The 19440-nt window shown below is 44.9% G+C and overlaps 1 protein-coding gene and 1 long non-coding RNA gene across 4 annotated transcripts; both read right to left on the bottom strand.

Moving 5' to 3' along the window:
• Positions 1–514: 514 nt before the first annotated feature.
• Positions 515–8572, bottom strand: LOC136794838 (uncharacterized). Of its 2 annotated transcripts, XR_010842124.1 has the most exons (7): positions 8449–8572; positions 7205–7368; positions 7054–7121; positions 5241–5427; positions 4254–4300; positions 3791–3823; positions 515–1731 (listed from the first exon to the last, which is right to left on the bottom strand). It is a non-coding gene; the product is annotated as an uncharacterized lncRNA (long non-coding RNA). The 2 variants fall into 2 exon arrangements; XR_010842122.1 differs by lacking the exon at positions 7205–7368.
• An 829-nt stretch (positions 8573–9401) lies between these two features.
• On the bottom strand, positions 9402–18341 carry LMOD2 (leiomodin 2). Of its 2 annotated transcripts, none has more exons than XM_059074338.2 (3): positions 17881–18341; positions 10251–11648; positions 9402–9758 (listed from the first exon to the last, which is right to left on the bottom strand). In XM_059074338.2, exons 1-3 carry the CDS (start codon positions 18151–18153, stop codon positions 9732–9734), a joined length of 1698 nt encoding a protein of 565 aa, XP_058930321.1. In that variant the 5' UTR covers positions 18154–18341; the 3' UTR covers positions 9402–9731. The 2 variants fall into 2 exon arrangements, with proteins under 2 accessions (XP_058930321.1, XP_066898366.1); XM_067042265.1 differs by having other exon boundaries at positions 10255–11648; positions 17881–18304.
• Positions 18342–19440: the final 1099 nt, after the last annotated feature.

Raw genomic sequence — 19440 nt, forward strand, 5'->3', positions numbered from 1 at the left:
TTTCTTGTATAAGTTATGTCAAGAACACCTTCAAATAGGGACTTCCCTGGCAGTCCAGTGGTTAAGACTCCATGCTTCCACTGCAGGGGGCGCGGGACTAGGGTCCTGCATTTCGCACGGTGCGGCCAAAAAGGAAAAAAAAAAAAAAAGAACACCTCCAGATATTGGTTCTGCTTCGTACAGGGAGTACATTACCTGCCCATACAAGTGTTTTTCTGATAAACACTGTCCCCAGAGGGCACAGTCAACACCTGCCCACTTAGTGTGTAATTCCCAGTGTAGACTGCTCTCTAACTTCCACAGGGAGGCATCCCCTGGCCCTGTCTCCTTTCTGCAGGGGATACTGTAATGTGGGCAATGAGCTAGTTCAGACCAAGCCACTTTTTGATGATAATGATGATGCCCTTTAAAGGGGCTTCCAGAAGCCCCTTGGCTGTGCTTATTCCACTCCCGGACCTTTCATAACTGAGATGTTTTTCCTTTAAGAAAAGTCGTGTTTAAAAGGACCCATCAAAACACTAACCACTATTTATTGGACCACTTATTAAGTGTTGGGCATTACATGAAATGTTTTACATGAGGAATTTATGATCCCAATTTTTCAGCCAAGGCAAATGAAGCAAACAATTTGCACCAAGTTAAATAGTAAATGGCAGAGCTGAGCGTCAGACTTAGGTCTGTCTTAATACAAAGGATGAACTCTCGACCACTATAGTTCCCGGCCTCTCAGGTGCATCAAGACACCAGCAATGATCTGGATAAAAAATAAAAAAATATTACTCCAATATCTTTACTTCAAATGTAGAAGGCTTGGGATTGTTCTGCTTTTGCACATGTAAAGACCCAAAGGGAAATGCTGTCATTCTCTGTTTTCTTAAAAAAAAAAAAAAAAAAAGCAGGAAGGAAAATATGTTAAAATCATGCAGCCAAACCAACAGCCACCAAAGCAAGCCAAGGCAAGTTTTGAGATTGGTACAGCCTCAGATTTTTGGAGTATTCAGTAAATAGAATCTTTCATAATTTTTTTGTTTGCTTCTCCCCAACCCCCATTCCTCATTCCATCACCATTAAAATATTTTTTCCATTTAAATATTAGATTAGGTAACTGGCATGTTTGAGTAATCCCAAATGCTTAATAAATGATTACACAAGAATTTATCTGGAATTACCTCAGAATCTTTTCTCTGAATTTCAAGTCATCTCTGTCAGTGTGTCTCTTTCCATAAGCATTTTTCATTGATTTCATATTTTTTATCACCCCAATGGTGACTTTTAACTTGTGAATATCATGTGTGGAGAAGAAGCTGGATTTGTTTTGCCTTTTTTTTTTTTTTTTTTTTTTGCTTCTGTTAAAAACAATTTGCATTTCTTTAAAAACAAATGTATTAATGAGAGCGCTTCTGGGGTAAAAACAGAGTTACCATCCCAACAAGATCAAGATTCTTGTTAACCTTCTTAAGCGCGTTGCGGAGAAGAATCACCCAGACTTCCTGGCAGCATTTAGAGAAAAATAAATAAGCACATTGGTGAGTATGATCTTGCTCCTCTGACTGTGATATTTTCAGCTTTCTTCTGGTCTCCCGCATAGTCTGCAACTATGAGGCAACAGCTGAGGGCAAATTTCACATTGTGACTTGAGACTGACTTTAGATCATTTTTGTGTGTGTTTACGTAATGATGATTACTCAGATGGATCAGCTGAGATTTCATTCAGGAAGACAGAGAATTTAGCTGTGGGTACGAGTGACAACAGTATTTCGATCAGAGAGGAGACGGCTGGACTTCAAATCCATGCTTAATTTTTAAAACCTCTAAATCTATAACCCCACAAAAGTCGTGTTGCTAAGAACCTGCTGAACTTGTCATAAAGACTAGATGGCTAATTACACAAAGTTTCAATATGGAACAAGTGATTAGTCATCTGAAAATTACTGCAAAGTAGCCAGTGTACAAATAGACAGTATATCAGAGTAAAGACTTCTGCTTGAGCATGCAAATTTGTCTAATGAATTCAAGAGTTAGGGGTTTGAGGATTATACGAATTTGACCTCAGGATGTAGAGAACAGGACTTCCACTTGCCAGCTGTCAGTCCCCGGCTTACCCAAACACTCTCCCGACTGCAGCTTGCACAGCCGCTCATGACTGCATCCTGACCATGGCCCCAGATCACAGGGGAGAAGGGGTGGAGTGAGGCTTTGAGAGAGGAGGGCCAGCAAGAGAGGATGCAGATATTCTTAGAGCTCTGGCCCTGCAATGCACACAGAGGGAGTGCCTGCCATTGGCTGCTCCCTAGTGATGCACTCCTTGGAGCCCCTTAGCCTCCACATGCAGGTCCTGCCCTGTCACAGACCCTGGGACCAATCTCGCCTCTAAACTTGGTTTCTCAACCATGATTGTTTTGGGTCCCACATCACCCTTTGGCCACCCTGGGAGGGATGGCGAGACGATACTGTCATTTGTCTCTTCATTGTTGCTGAGCAGCTAATCATCTCCATCTATTCAGATATATGCATTGAGTGCTTGCTGATAAAGCCCCGGATCTCCAGGATATAGAATCCAGTAGGATAGTAGGAAGATTAAGACACCTACACAGATAGTATATAATGCGAGGTAAAATGTATTGCGAGATAGTGGAATACAGAATATAACAGGAGCAGGTGTTGGAGAAAAAAGATGAGTTCAGCCTTAAATATGTTGTGTCTGAGGTGCCTGTTCTTTTGAATGTATGGGTTTAGAATCACAAGGGTGGTACTTGTGCTGGAAGTTAAGGATTTGGGCGTCACGTGGTACGAGTGCAATTTAAAGATAGGAGTTTGGTTAAGGTCACCCGGGGAGAGTGTGGAAGAGAATAGAGTCTCCTTTGAAAGGCACCCTGTTCCCCATCTCCTTGGTTCAATCAGCTACTCATCTTTCAAGGTCTCTTGAAGAACGAGTAGGCGCTCCCCCGAGGTAAAGAGTGGGAGGGGAATTCCAAGCAGGTAGGATGGTATGTGAAAGGTATGTGTCAAGAGGCAGCATCACTGTTTCAGTGCACTGCACGGTGCTAGTATGGCTTAAGCACAGGGCACGTGAGGACAGATGAGGATGAAAGATCAGCAGGGCCATGTTTGCCAGGCCAAGGGATTTGAAGATGATTCTGCAGAATATGGGTTACCACGGAAGAATTTCAAGCAGGTGACTGATGTCCACAGAATTGCATCTTGGAAAAATCTCACGCTGGCATGTGGAGGGCCAATGTGGGGTGAGGGAGAATGGAGACAGAGAAACCAGTTAGGAAGCCAATGGTTAGGAACCAGATAGGAAGAAACCAGTTCAGAAGCAACAGTCCAGATAACAAATTGTGAGTGACCCACCAAAGGTTTTTGTGGTGATCAAGGAGAGGATATGCCATTTTCAAGGGGAGAAATTCTATTCACAGCCATAACCTTAGGGGGGGCTCCTGTTAAATAAAAGCATCTTTTGATCTGCACCACTCTGACCAGTTTGGATATGCAAAGGTAAACTGGAGCTGCCCTTCGCCAGGGGTTGGAGAGAGTTGAATTTGCTGTGCAAAACAAAATGAAGAGAATCTGGAATTCCCAGGAGTGATTTAGGAGGATAGTAGTGAGGGTGAATCATGAGAGAAGATGAAAGTGTAATAAACTAACAAGAAAATACAGACTATTATGTGGGATGAAATAGCCAGTGGGGGGAAAAAAAATCTCTGATGGGGAATTAGCCCCTCTGTTATTGTTATAACATCTCATGTTTGATATGAAGTCATTTGTGTTGTTGTAATATCAACCTTACCTTTATTTCCCAAATTTTCATGTCGTGTTGAACCTGTGGAAACCAAGAAAGAGGGCTGATTGCCACAGGTCCATTTCCATGTGGTTTGAAATAGGGCCATTAAACCATAGGTTTGCTAGATGCATGCTTGGTGCGTGGAGCCAGAGACAACGGTGGGCAGATAAACCTCTGGCCCCCGGGCCCTTCATCCCAGAAATTCTCAGAAATCTTGCAGAAGACTTTGGACTGTCACAGAGGTGGACTGAGGTTTCCGGTTAACTTTATCTAGACTGTATAGATACATGCATATGCACATGTATGTCCTTTTTATTTGACATGAGGGAAAGTATGTACATAATATATAAATGTATTTACAGAGAAATATATATAACATTTTTTCCTCACATAAAGTAAAAATGATAAGCTATGTATATATTTGTGTATGTGACAATATAATATAATATAATATAATATAATGACATACCAGGAAGATGTGCCTTTTTCATTCTGAGATTTGTGGACCGGCTGACTCTGCAAGAGAGCAGCATACCCATTATTTGAAGCATCGCACTACATTCTTCAGTGCAGCGGTAGAGCCTCCCCACGCTACCCCTACAGTCTAGTTTCCATCTCCACGGCTCCCACGGACTTGCTCCCACCCAGATCACCGGCTCAAGTGAACCCTGTCAAGCTCCAGAACTCGCTGAGGCACCTTATGCTGCTGACTGGCCCTTCCTTAGCGCAACTCTCTGCTTTGCCACCTGACTCTCGTCTGGTTTCTCTCTGGACATACTCAGCCTCTGCCCTTCTCCACCGTCTCCCTGAGTGATCTCGTCCAAACCCCCGTCTTTAAATGCTACTCATATACAACCCCCAAATCCTCACTTCCGGCCCAAATCCCACCCCATGATTCTAGACCCCTACTTTCAAATGGTCAGGCACCTCAGACACGATACTCTTCAAAACTGAGCTCATCTTCCTCCAACCCTGCTCCTGCTGTATGCCATTGTCCCGTTTTGTGGCACCACTACCCACCCAGATGGCCCAGCCAGGATCGTATCAACCTAGACTTCTCTCTTTTGTTGCCTCCTGCTCCCTATGTCTAACCAGTAACTAAATTCTGTGGAGCGTGCACTTTCTCAGTCTCTGCTCTACCTGTTCTGACCTCTTCATACCTACACAGTGGTCAGTTCGTCTGCATTACTTTGTTTCTAGATCATTGCAATGGTCTCCTAACGGGTCTTCCTGTCGCCAGCCTGGGCCTCACTGAGCCCATCCTTCTCTCAGTTACGCAAGCCATAGTTTTGTAAAGCTGTATAAACATCATGTCACTCCTCCTCTTGAAATCCTCTGTGCTCTCCATGACTCGCATAATGAATCCACATTCCTTAGCCTGTTGTGACTCTCAGCCCCTCCCAGGCTCTTTATTCAGACATAGAAAATGGAATGGACTTTTTGAAATGCGTCTTACCAACGCATGCCTCTGTGGTTCAGACAGGCGTACAACTTGACTGAGAGGGAACTGGCAAACACGACAATTTGGCTGAAACCTAATTTCCATTTTGGGTATACCACAATGATGATGTCCTCGCAACTCTCGTCTAACTGGGAGATGGCTTCTTAGCTGTGGTTTTTCAGTCAATCATTTCTTCTAAGGGCTGTTTGGAAAAGTTAAAAGTTAGAATAGGGCTTCCCTGGTGGCGCAGTGGTTGAGAATCCGCCTGCCGATGCAGGAGACACGGGTTCGTGCCCTGGTCCGGGAGGATCCCACATGCCGCGGAGTGGCTGGGCCCGTGAGCCATGGCCGCTGGGCCTGCGCATCCGGAGCCTGTGCTCCGCAACGGGAGAGGCCACAACAGTGAGAGGCCCGCATACCGCAAAAAAAAAAAAAAAAAAAAAAAGTTAGAATAACTCCAAAAGATAAGTTGGAACAGACTAAATTCCAACATCAGCGGTCTAATCAGAATAACCTGAATATCCAGGTTGTTGAAATTGCTTAAGTAAAATATGGTAAAATATGGTAGGCTATGTAATGATATGTGTTATTTTCTCCCTTTTGTAGAAAAAAAAGTTATATGTGTGTTTAAATATGCATTAAGAAGGATCTAAAAGGATATACACTACAAGGTTACCAGCAGTTCTGTGTGGGTGAGATTTGGGGGATTCTTTATGTTTTCTGCCTTATCTGTATAGTCTAGTTTTTCTTCATGATCACATACTATTTTTGTAAAAAGAAAAGACCATCCTGAAACTACATACTAGTACTATTCTTAATCCACCAAAATTATCAATACCAGAAAAAAAACTAAAATACTAAACCTACCAAATTCTTTTTTTAATAGAATTACATTAACCCTGTGATTTTTCTACCATTTTCTATAATACCCTGTTTCCTCAAACTTAAATGTCTCTCTTCATTCATCACCCCTACTATTTCCTTTTTTAGCCTGGCATCTTCTCTATTCTTTAAAAATCCAAAACAAGTGTCACCTTCCCTGAGAAGCTACTCTTGACCCCTTATCTGCTTTTGGCCAAGGGTCTGTGACAAACTGAGGCTCTCAAGTCAAATGCATTCAACATTTGTTTTTGTCCAGTCTGCAGACTAAGGAGAGTTTTAACATGTTTTAATAGCTGAAAAAAAAAAAATCAAAGAAGAAAATTAACAACACATGAAAATTATATGGAATTTAAATTTTAGTGTCCGTAAAGACAGTTGTATTAGAACAACAACACGCTCATTCACTTACCTCTTGTCTGTGGCTGTTTTCACCCTACAACGGCAGAGCTGAATAGCTGTGACAAACACCAAATGGCCCACAAAGTCTAAAATATTTAAATATTTTATATGCTATTTTAAATATCTCTGGCTCTTTACAGAAAAAGTATGCTAAGCCCAGCTTGAGGTGATTAGGCTTCCTCAGTGCTCACATAGGACCCTACACCAGCCTCTAGCTCAGTTCTTACTGTGTATTCTGGAAGCAATGAGGATCCTCACTGCTTGGCATTGGAGGACACTTTCTAATTCAGCTTGGTCTCCCCAGCATCGAGGAGAGTGCCTCGTCCACGGGAGACACCTGATACACAGACACACGATGCATGAAAGAATGGTGTCAGCTCCCTCTCCTAGACCGTAAGTGACACGAGGACAGGCATCTTATCTCCTTCCTTCACTGTGTATCCTCAGCATCCAGAAGTATCTGGAACATGGTAGGCACTCAGAAAATAGTTGTGGAAGTTGGGTGCGTCCGTATTGGTACCATAGTTCTGAGTTTTGTGATTCTTACCTCAGTTCTTTGTCTTTTACATCCGCTAGTTGACGGCTGATGGAGACAAAACACCCCACCTTCCAAACCTCAGAGAAACAAAGAAAAGACAGTGTGAACTTGTCTGGAAATGAAGTAGTTAAGAGGTCTTTTCAAGAATGTATCGATTTACCCCAGTCTTCGGTGCCTCTCAATACTGGCCACTGCAGTCTGTTATTACCTCTTCCCTCTCACTCACTCGGAGCGACGACATCAGGGCAGGTATTAAATCACTGAGTTATTGAATACCTGTGGCAGCAGGGCTCAAGAAGCAGGGGGAGACTCGGCATCCTGGCCCTGTTTCAATCAGGATGAGGCGTACTTTAAGACATTAATGTGCAGATATAAATCATGGTCTAAACACTTCATCTGGTCTTGGACAGCCTCTCTCCCAGTGAGCCGAACGCTCTTTAGAGATGATGAACTAACTGGTCTTCATACCAGCTCTGTGAGTTTGCAGGAAGGATGAACTAAGGATCCCTGTTCTGTGCTGAGGAGTCATGACACCTTGCCTGTTTACAGTGCTGTATTCTGAAATCACATTCTAGAAATGCTTTTCCTGAATGAAAAACATGCCAACTTAGTGCCTGCCCATATCATACTTGTCTTATTAGGGGCTTTACCATATTTTGTTTTGTGGGTTGACTGAGAAGGTATCTTTATAGACATTTTGTGAAGTGCCTCGGAAGTGCACGCTGCTCTCTCCCGAAGCCCAAAAACTTCCAGCAAAGCAGTCTTTTAAAATGTGAAGGAGAGAATATTTGTCTCCCAATCACTCACTTGTGGTGAGAAGCCCTGGCAGGTTTCCACAACCCTAGCAGCTCCCAGCAGCCCAGGAACTAGCCTCTCCCTCCTGGTTCTGCACACCCTCTTTTTCTGGGATTCATACATGGTTTTATCAAAGGACCCTTTTATCAGCAACCATTTGCCCCTCTGCCTCATCATTACGGAGCTGAAAGCTGTTCGCATTCAGAAGAGCCCCGTCCTCATGCACACACAAAGGTCAGGGGAAAGGAAGGTCAGTCTTGGCTTTCTGTCCTGAATTCACTACACACACACACTCACCCCGTACACACCCATGCACACCTTTTAAAAACCTACATTTTAGCTTTTATTTCTTTGTGCAACAATAAAGAACATGATTGTAAACACTAGTGAAAAGAGGTGAAATAGTGAAGTCACTACTAAGGGAAACTGAAATCCCCAGTTATTCTAAGAACAGGGAGCCTTCGTGGGGTGGGGCGTTTAAAGAGCCCCGATGCAAGCAGAGACAGGCAGGGATGCAAAAGGAGCGCGGGCTTCTGAAACACCCAGGCTCCCAGGCAACCCCAGCCCCCCTGAGCCTGGGTTTCCTCATGGACTAACTGGGGAGAGTACCTTTTAATGTTGCTGTGAAAAGTACACAACTTAGTTCTGAAAATGTCAGTCACTCCCTACACAAAGTCAGGAAACAGTTATTAAACGGGTGGCCCAGGGAGCTCGCCAGGACGACTGTCATAGTCTGTAGGACACAAAGGAAACATTGTTAATCATAGATAATACAAAGGACTTTAGAGGAGATTTATAGCTTTCATAAATTGGAGAGGAGCCCTAGGGTAGAATGAAGGGAATCTCTGATAGGTCTTTATCTGAATTCAGATCTTTCTGGAGTGAGAGGGAGGTGGCGTAGAATGATTGCAAATACATATACCCTTGTCCCTGGATGTGTGTTGTGGACTCTGACATGACCACTATGTATTCAGAGCACAAAAAAGACTGAGACCCATTAAACGAAAGCTCATCCAGGGAGAGCTTAAAGGAGACTTGAACGATGAATCTTTAGCATCAACCTCAAGATAGCTCTGAATTAGGGGTGGGGGGGGGGCGGCTATCTTCCAGACGTTCCCTTAGCACTTACTTCCTCTCTACCAAGAGATTTCTAGCTTTCAACCGTTTTTTTTTTTTTCTTCCAGAAATAGTTGGTTTTAATTATAAATGATTGAATGACTTCTGGGTACCTATCAGCCTCATGGAAATATGGGAGTGTCAGCTGCCATCCTGGGTCCAATATCCATGCATCTAAGATAACAGTGGTCATTTTGGGGTCTTTTCCCAAGCTTTTATCTCACTACCAAAAAGACTTTTAAGAAGGTTCTTGATTCCAGACCTTTAGAGAGAGCTCTGATCAGATTTTCTTAGACATGAGAAAACAAAGGCAAATGCTAAGGACACAAACCTTTTGGGGGGGCTGAGAATGTACTATTTTTAATATTTAGCAAGGTTACATACACACCTGACAGATGTGAATATCAATTTACAAAAAAAATTAGTTTCTTTAAAAAACAACCGAAAAACTTCAATCCAAATTTATTGGGATTACAAAAATAACAGCACATTTCATTAACTCATTACTGCTCAGAATTACCAACACAGCCAGAGCATGTTTAAATAAACTGCTCCTTGCCAATACAAATCTCACGACATAAAAAAGAAGTTTATTTTCATATTTACAGAAGAAACATGCTGATAGTTTCTTAAAATTCTCTTTGGAATTGATGGGTGAGGCTACTTTTAAAGTCAGAGAACATTTCAAATTGAAGAAGGTATTTTAGAAACATCTCACAATGCATTTTATCTAATACCACTGAATAATTCTGCATCCTCTTCTAAAGATCGGGTTTTTACCGCAGAGCTTCTGGAACTTCCACCTATAAAAATAGGGGATTTTCTTTCAATAAAAACAGTACGAATGATAAACTTAAAAAAATATCTGTAGAGTATGTCTTTAGCAGTATTCTCCAGGAAGAACTCAGATATAGATTATTGCTGGGTGGTACTCAAATTTTATATTATAAAGTAGGTTTTAAATCACTTGCAACTCTGTGGTAAAATTTTTGACAAGTGATGAATCTGTTCTGGAATGTAGATGATAACGCCCTGATTTTCTTATTAAGAAAATCGGGATTTTTTTAGATTGAAGTATCTTAAGATGAGCCTGGCCCTTCAAAGACTGAGAAGCCAAGAAGGTGGACCAGGCACGTCTCTCAAATGGAAATGTGCTATCTGGTGGCCTGCTCTGGCATACTAAAACATTTAAAATATTGATTAAGTACTTGAGAGGCGACTTTGGTACCCTTGTGCGGTGGAGGCCGGCTCCTTTACTAGGTCTGCGGCCCAGGGTCTGCCCTCGGGTTACTTACGCGCCTTAGCTGTTTCATGCTGCTGCCCCGAATAGCTTCCATGAGATTCTCATGAGCTGATCTCTGTGGGGTAGAAGGTCGGGAACTGTCTTCCATTTTCTTCTCCTGCACTGACCTCAGGGAATTTCTAATTTCCTTTAGGGTACTGTTTGGCTGTTTCTTAGCCTTTTTCCCTTTTTTCTTTTTCTGTCCATTTTGTAAGGCCCGCTGGGCACTCTCCTGCTGTTTGATGACTTCTGCGATGTTCCGCGTGATGAGCTTCTCTGGGGGCGGAGGGGGAGGCGGCGGAGGAGGCGGGGGCGGCAGCCTTTGGGGAGGAAGAGGAGGAGGCGGAGGCGGCGGCGGCGGCGGCGGCGGCGGCGGCGACGGAGGCGGCGGATGGGGCGGGGTCACCGGCGACGGCGGCGGATGGGGCGGGGCCACCGGCGACGGAGGCCTGCTCCTCACACTTTGGACTTTCCTGGGGAGTTTGGGGGATGAGCGGGGAGAGTGCCTGGGGGATGCGTGAGGTGAAGAGCCGGGCGTTCCTCTTCGCCAGACTTTGGTCCTAAGGTCGGCTCCTCCATCGTACCCCTCCTGCTGCTTCTGTTCCTGCAACCGTTTCTGCCGCTGTTTATCCATGTTTCTGGTCAAGAGGCTGGTCATGCTCATTCTTGGTCCTGGGAGCTCGAAATGGTACCCCAGCCTCAGCAGCGTGGTGTTCTCCCTCAGCAGCTTGACGATCTCCATCTCCACCTGGCTGCCCATGATGTGCCTTTGGTTGTGGAAGCGCAGCTCGGTGAGCACGGTGTTGTGCTGCAGAGCCCTCGTGATGGCCAGGATGCCCTTGCCCGTGATGAAGTTGGACTCGATGTTGACGCTGGTGATGTGGCGGTTGACTCGCAGCATTTCCGCAATGGCGGTGGCCACGCTGTCGTCGGCGCGCGTGTTGGCCAGACTGAAGGCCTTCACCACCGTGTTGGCCTTGAGGGCCTCCGCGAAGCGGGTGAGGGTCTGCGACGTGATGTTCTCGATGTTGTTCAGATTGACTTCCGTCGTGTCAGGGTCATTGTTTTTCATCTTTTCCAGAGCATCCTCGATCACCGTAGGGTTTCCACAGGGGTGGATGGCAGCCGGGGGCTCTGTGTTCCTTCCGCTGTGGCCGTTGGTCAGATGTGTGTTTTCAATTTGGCTTTTAAATGTCTCTGGCCTCGAGTTGTCAGAATTGACACCACCGTAATGTACAGATCCATTAATCCCTTTCTCGTTTTCAATTGTTCTTTCCTCTCCTTCGCTGTCCTCCTCCTCTTCCTCCTCGGCCTCGGCCTCCTCTTCCGTATACACCTCTTCAGAAACCTCACTGTTACTTTCAGTAAAGATAAGCTCTTCCTCACTTTCCTCTTTGTCTTCTTCTGCAACCTAAAGAGTGTGGCATCATCATTAAGTTTGTCATTTCTAAGCACATTTTTAAAATTGACGAAAGTAACACATGGGTTTGCAGTACATACATGGATCAAATCAATCATCATGTCCATCTAAAACTCATACAATGTGATATGTCAATTTCATCTCAATACATTTTTTTAAAAGTTACACACAGCAAGTAATACGGAAGTATATAGGAAAAAAAAGTTCATCTCCACCTTCTGATCTCTCTAGTTTGGGTGACCAAGGTTAATATTTCCTTGCATAGCCCAACAGCTTTTTCTACAAACGTTTCTTTTGCTTTCTGCAAAATAAATATCCAGAATTCAGTTTATTGAATAAAAGTTTGCTATCATTTTACCAGTTTGAACGGATATATCGGAACTTCTGCTCTGGAAAGCCCTTGATAAAATTTTTATTCTCTTGACTACCTCTTCTGAACTACTCGACTCCTAGTCTATTACAGTTTAGCAAATTCAACTATCCCTTAGGGAATCACCCCTCTGTCCTTCCTTATTTCTCCATCCCAAACATGCAAGTGACAACGAAAATATACAACAGGGCTTCCCTGGTGGCGCAGTGGTTGAGAATCCGCCTGCCGATGCAGGGGACACGGGTTCGTGCCCCGGTCCGGGAAGATCCCACATGCCGCGGAGCGGCTGGGCCCGTGAGCCATGGCCGCTGAGCCTGAGCGTCCGGAGCCTGTGCTCCACAACGGGAGAGGCCACAACAGTGAGGCCCGCATACCACAAAAAAAAAAGAAAGAAAAAAGAAAATATACAACAGCTTCATGGGTTCCCTTTCTTATTTATTTTTTTATTTTTTTCTGTACACGGGCCTCTCACTGCTGTAGCCTCTCCCGTTGCGGAGCACAGGCTCTGGACGCGCAGGCTCAGCGGCCATGGCTCACTGGCCCAGCCGCTCCGCGGCATGTGGGATCTTCCCGGACCGGCGGACGAACCCGTATCCCCTGCATCGGCAGGCGGACTCTCAACCACTGCGCCACCAGGGAAGCCCCGGGAAGCCCCATGGGTTCCCTTTCTTAATGTTCAAAAATTCTTCCCCTAATTTGCCTCCTATAGCCTACGTGACAGGAGCCCAGAGCCCTCTGCCTTGTCCTGTCTCAGTGTAGACAGAGGCGGGGCATGTCCCTCTGGGGTAGAGCCTGGCACAGGGTCTCAGAGACCCCACAGCACCTGAAAGCTGAGGCTGTCTCTGTCCTTTCTCTGGGGAAAGAAGCCGAGGGGGCAGGGCTGCTGTTCAGGGCAGCAGCAGGTCAAAACCAGGCTCTCTGCAGAAACTCAATCAGGTCACCCTTTTCAGCAAATCAGCTTGAAATCTCACGTTATCACAGGGTTAAATGAGACAGGACTGCAGGAGACACGAGATGGGAAAGATAATCGCCCTTGGCACCAACTAGATTCCAACGGTAATGTGGAACAGCAGAGAACAGTAGAAAATCTTGAAGCAAGCCACTGCCTCAGCCTGATGGTCTTTACATTAGTTACCAGGTATCAGTTATGAGAGACTTTCAGGCAAACACAATTTCATTCCATCTTTGTCTTTCCTGTTTACAAGACTGTTTGTACTGAGAAGCTCAGGTGACCCCATCTTTCTTTTTCTTGCTGCCTTTTCTGATAAAATAAAAATCTCGAACTTGCTGACAGAGTCCGATTTTCTCTAATGCTATCTTTTTAGTCCGTTATTTTCTCCAAAGCCCTGAGATGCTTTCCTGTCCCCAAAGCCTTGATTCTTTCCTCCATACTGGAAATGTTTTTGACCCCAGCCCGAGGCATATGGAATGAGCTTTGGAAAACACTGTGCTGGTCTCCAGGTTAGCTTGCCCAGTTGCTATCAGAAAATAGCCTCCGGTTATCTGCTTGTTTGGAGTGGCAGACACCGAGTGATGGCCTGGGGAAGGGGTCAGCCGCTCCTCCGTTGCCTCCTCCAGTCTTAATTTTTTACTTCCTTGTTCAGGAGCAGGAGGGAGAGTGATACAGTGTATGTGTGTGTGTGTGTGTATGTGTGTGTGGTGTGTGTGTGTGTGAGTGATACAGTGTGTGTGTGTATGTGTGTGTGGTGTGTGTGTGTGTGTGAGTGATACAGTGTGTGTGTATGTGTGTGTGGTGTGTGTGTGTGTGTGACTGATACAGTGTGTGTGTGTGGTGTGTGTGTGTATGTGTGTGTGGTGTGTGTTTGTGAGTGATACTGTGTGTGTGTATGTGTGTGTGTGTGGTGTGTGTGTGTGAGTGATACTGTGTGTGTGTATGTGTGTGTGTGAGTGATACAGTGTGTGTGTGTATGTGTGTGTGGTGTGTGTGTGTGAGTGATACAGTGTGTGTGTGTGGTGTGTGTGTGTGATACAGTGTGTGTGTGTGTGTGTGTGTGGTGTGTGTGTGTGAGTGATACAGTGTGTGTGTGTGGTGTGTGTGTGTGTGAGTGATACAGTGTGTGTGTGTGTGTGTGTGGTGTGTGTGTGTGTGAGTGATACAGTGTGTGTGTGTGTGTGTGTGTGTGTGTGTGTGTGTGTGTGTGTGTGTGTGTGTTGTAAGTATATGTTTTTAGCTGTTTCAGTATTTGGAGGAAAGGGACCTGTCACAAAATTCAAGGTATACTGGCTGTCATACCACCATTAAATTGTACCCTCTAGTTTTTAAAAGAACTTCAGGCTTTATCTGCAAGAGGTGTTTTCCCCTTAAATGTACCTGGAGAGGTCATATGTGAAACTGTTATCCAGCAATGAGTTGTCCTGTAACATCTAAATGACATTTCCTCCAGAAATATCTTTGACACCTCCTCAAATTATCCTTGTGATGTGTTCCCACAGTGTTGTACTTCCTCCAATAAAGTACCTATTTAATGATTTGTCATTTTTCTCAAAAGACTGTTGGTGGGTTGAGGACAAGGATCGTGTCTGTTTTGTTCACCTTGCACAGTGCTCAGCACGTAGTAGGGACTCAATAAAATTTGTTAACGTAATGCCTCTAAATTGACATTGGTTTTAACAGCCACTGAGAGTCGGGACAAGGCCTAGGAGAAAAGTGCTGATGGGGCTGGGGTCGGGGAAAGTGACCGACTGTCCTGGTTTGCCCAGGACTGAAAGGTATCCCAGGAAGCAGAGTTTTTAGTTCTAAAATCTAGATAGTCCCAGACAATCTGAGATGGTTAGTCACCCTAGGTGGGGAACATCTAAGAGAAGAACAGCAGAAGGGAGAAAGGCGTCTAGAGAGGGAGGAAGGAGGATGTAAAAACAATCATTGCCTACTTTCAAAATTATTCTGGCATTTGTACCGACTGTGCTGTTCCAGATCACCTATCTGCCACTGCTCTGCAGTTAACCCAGATCCTTGCAGGAATAGGGGTGGGAAGGTGGAGGGGGGGGCATGAGGTACTTGGGGGCGATGTTGGTACCCTTAGGGCATCAATTAGGCAAAAAGAAGAGGGTGTCTAACCATGTCTCCTCATTACCTCCCTGGCACCATTACATGAAAAAGGAGGCTTGGTTCCATTCTGGTTCTGGTTCTACACATAAAGAACAGGTGGATTTTAGACAAATCACTCAACCTCTGTGGAGGGGAGTCTCAAAGAAACTGCAGTAGAGTTGAGTGGTTCTCAAACCAGTGTGTGTCATAACCACCCAGAGGGCTTGTGAGGGCACACAGGGCTGGGCCCCATTCCCAGAGTTGCTCATTCAGCAGGTCTGGGGGGGGGGCCCTAGAATTAGTAGTTCTAAGAAGATCCCAGGTGATGCTGACACACCCACATTCTGAGAATCACAGTCTTTGTGCCAACAGAACTTGGTTTGAATTTCAGCTAGGAGCTGTTTATCTCAAATGAGTTTCTTAACCTCTCCTCGCGTCAGTTCTCATGTCCAGAAGGTAAGAATTCAGTGAAATACAATGATCGTATTCATTGGCACCTGTGCCTGAAGCCCGGCAGACACGCAAGCTAGGGGAGCTAGATCTTTGGATCGGCAAGGCCCCTTGGAGATGTTTAACGCAGGATAAGTTTGTGTGAGCCCAGCTGGGCAGAGGCTGTCATTCCCTAGGGGTTGAACATGATTTTCATAAGCAAATACAGAGCCAGGAGTAGCCTGATAATCGTCTCCTCCTCATGGTCCGTACTGGGCTGCTCTTCACTTACGCTGCCGTTCCCCTCCCCCTCCTACCCACCAGTCAGCTGCTTTGAAGCTTTTTCCTGGGGTGGAAATGGATTGACACCCTCCACTGGCAAGCTTCTGCTCAGCACTCCTTGTGACTCCAGAGACAACTAGCCAGCAGGGAAAGGGTATCGGGAGAAAAGTTAACTAGCTGAGAAAGGAATCAAAGTTCATCAACATACAGCCTCTCTAATTGAGCTGATAAGCTACTGGCAGGGATCAGGGATCAGCAAAACCTTTGGCAGGAGCTAGTGGGTTTCATCAACAGCTGACAACAGGCTTCGCCCTCTGTTTTCCACTGGTCTCAAGACATTATGACATTAAAATGCCTTTGCTGGGTTATTGCTCCAATGGCTATCTGTCCTGGACATTATGAGGCAATTTTCATCTTTTTTTTTTTTTTTTTTTTTGCGGTACGCGGGCCTCTCAGTGTTATGGCCTCTCCCGCTGCGGAGCGCAGGCTCCGGACGCGCAGGCCCAGCGGCCACGGCTCACGGGCCCAGCCGCTCCGCGGCACGTGGGATCCTCCCGGACCGGGGCACGAACCCGCGTCCCCTGCATCGGCAGGCGGACTCTCAACCACTGCGCTACCAGGGAAGCCCGCAATTTTCATCTTTTAAGGAAAATCTTTAAGAACTGTTAGGAAAATGTCATACTTATATTTGATCAGATTTGGGACACACATTTCCACATCAGAAAAAAAAAAAAAAAAAAGACCTCTGAAAGTCATGGTTGTGCAGGAACGGACCAACCCAAATGCCCGCCATGTGCATCCTTCCTTCCCACCACCACCCCACTCCTTCAACCCCTCGGTGCAGGCGGCCACCGTGGCCTTGGCAGATCCTGGCCTGGTCCTGGTGGCCCTTCCTGCGATGATTGACGTGGACAAGGCTCACACATATTTTGCTAAAGATGTGGCCAAAACGCCCTGTCATCGAGATCATCTAACAGCGCCTAGATTAGTACCGTGGAAGTCTCGCCATTGGCTTTGGGCCATTTTGATTTGAGATGATTCCAGTGGAGCACAGAGGTATTAAACTGTCGCTCCTGACCAGTGTTCTTCCACAAATTCAGGAATTTGTTGTTTGGACATTCTTATTGTCATTACTAGAATATTTTCCCAGAGCCTAGTCTTTTGAACTTCCTTCTGTGAATGATTCATTTGGCAAATTCAAAGTAACTGTTTACAGGTCAGAGAACAAGAGCTTAAGAGGTCTGCCCTCTACTATAAGCACACTTCCTGGCCTTAGAATCACCGTTATAAAATAGAACAGAATCTTAGAGATCATCTCTGCAGGCATGCTTAACTTGGGTCCTTAGGTGGGTTTCAGGATGTGTGTCATCATTTTGCAATTCATTTTCTTAATAAGGTCCATAAGTTATCAAAATCTCAAAAGGGTGTTTGATTCACAAAAGAAACACTGGATGCAATGTCCTCCGTCGACAGATGGCAAAGAGAACCCTTCGGAAGCGACTATCTGTTTAAGATCTTACAAGTTAGGCACAGAGCAGGGAGTAGAGATAAGGTCCCCTGACTCTCAGCCCCATATACTTCTCACCACCCCACACTTCCTGCTGTTGGAAAACAAGAATTATTTTTACTATAGTCATCATCACAGTCCAAGCAACCAGAGTACACACTTTTGTCTTTATAGAAGAAAATAAGTTTAGTTAACCACTATATATACACACACACACACGCATATCTATACACATATATAAATACATCTCCATTTCTATTATGCCACATCCCCAACTTATAACTCAAATTAGACTTACGTTTGGCATAATATTTAAACCCATGCTTTGCTTGTGAATTATTTTCTTCTTGAAGATCCCATCCTTGTCAATCATAGGACCCCCCAACTAAGAATTTTACATATAATCCATTGGGTGGCCATAAAAGTTAGAGGACTATTTCAGCCTGAGAAGATTTTCAATAGCAGCTACAAGTGGGTTCTAAGAAAAGAAAAGTGAGGAGGGCTGAAAAGTTAGAAACAACAGCTTCCTGGGTTCAGGGTAGGGCCGTGGGAGCAGCTAAAGAAAAAAAAAAATCCGAGAGCCTACCTTTCCACACTCCCCCAGCCTCTCCTTCTCCAAGAGTTTCTGGGACTCCTTTTCCCAGTAGGCCATCAGTGCCTCTCTGCTGAATGTCCCCGTGGGCGTTTTCTCGGTCAGGCTCTTTTGTCTCATCCCCACGGGAAGGCTCTGATTAGGTTCAATATCTTCCAGCTCTCTCTCTAGTTCCCTCAGCTCCTCGGCCGACAGGGAAGCCAGGAGTTCATCCTCATCGATGGATTCGTACTTGCTAAGTCCTCTCCTGTAGCCGAAGGTAGACATGGTCCCTGCTCTATCAGACCCACAAGGAGCTCGGAGCACAAGGCATTCAAGGCAGCCGGCAGCAGGCAGGGGAAACAAGTGGGTAGGCTGGTTAGCAACCGGCGCTGGGAGTGCCTGCGCTAGCCTTTTAAGAGTGGTGGTACAGGCTGTGACAATGCAGAGAGGGGTGAAGACATAGGCTGTTTTAAGCATCAGACGTCAGCTAGACATTTGAACACAAAGAATGTCACATCGGTGGTGGATGGAGGTCTCAGAACCAGTGGGGATTATTCACATACTGGCCAGGGACATATTTAGCTGAGCCTGATAGCTCATGAGGACAGGCAGACAGTGCTTCAGATAGGGAGTAGCCCAGTTCTTGCTTTGTATTCAAACAACAAGGGGGTAAAATTTTTTGAAAATGACTCGCTACCACCACCACGGTCATGAAAAGATTCTTTCCTTATAACCTCCCAGGATGAGAAATGACTGCACATCCCTCTAGAGCAGTTATTCTGGTTCCCCTAAACACATATTGTGGGTGTCATTGATGGGAACAGAAGGCTATAATAATATAGAGCTTTCCTATTTACCTTGCATTTTGCAGTTTGCAAAGCACTTGAATGTAATTTTCCTAATCAGAAGTCCTGTGAGATGACTTACATTATCCTCCTTTACAGATTTTGGCAACTGAGGCTCTGAGAAATTAAGTGAAACAGTCAGACAGCTAGAAGGGGAGAAGTAGCTCTCTCCTCTGCACAAAATGGCTTCCTTCTCCTCACTCCTGAATATTAGTAAACAACTAGATTTGCAACTAAAACTCCAAAAAGACAAATAATAATACTGGGTGTGATTTATTAAGAACTGACCCCGTGCCAGCCTAGTGCTAAGCATTTTATACATTTTATCTCATTTAATCCCACAGTCCTGGAAGGTGTACACTATTACCCATATTTTACTAGTACAGATTCAGAGAGGTTAAGTAACTAGCCCATGACCACAGAGCTAAGAAGTGGCAGAGCTAGAATTTGCAACTAGATTTGCATCTGGGTTGAAAACTGAAGAGATGCTAATTTGAAATTATATATGTGCCCATACTCTTATGAATGTGATGAAATATATATATAGTTTACAGGGCTTCATAAATATATCATTTTAGCATACAGATATATAAACATCTGTTAAAATGTATATGCATAGAAATAAGCATTTATCAACACAAGTATAATATATGTTATTTTGTTTATGCATTCAGCAGTCGGTGAATATTTGGGTTGTTTCCAGGTTTGGGTAGTTATAAATAATGTT

The sequence above is a fragment of the Kogia breviceps genome, chromosome 9, assembly GCF_026419965.1.
Source record: "Kogia breviceps isolate mKogBre1 chromosome 9, mKogBre1 haplotype 1, whole genome shotgun sequence".
Classification (NCBI taxonomy): domain Eukaryota; kingdom Metazoa; phylum Chordata; class Mammalia; order Artiodactyla; family Physeteridae; genus Kogia; species Kogia breviceps.

Bases quoted from the DNA above. Each gene is read 5' to 3' on its own strand.
- LMOD2 (XM_067042265.1), bottom strand. From the start codon at position 18,153: ATGTCTACCTTCGGCTACAGGAGAGGACTTAGCAAGTACGAATCCATC. The intron at 11,649-17,880 runs GTAGGCTCTCGG...CACACTCTTTAG, and splicing joins GGCTGGGGGAGTGTGGAAAG to GTTGCAGAAGAAGACAAAGA. The intron at 9,759-10,254 runs GCGCGTAAGTAA...CTATTTTTATAG, and splicing joins AGCAGCATGAAACAGCTAAG to GTGGAAGTTCCAGAAGCTCT.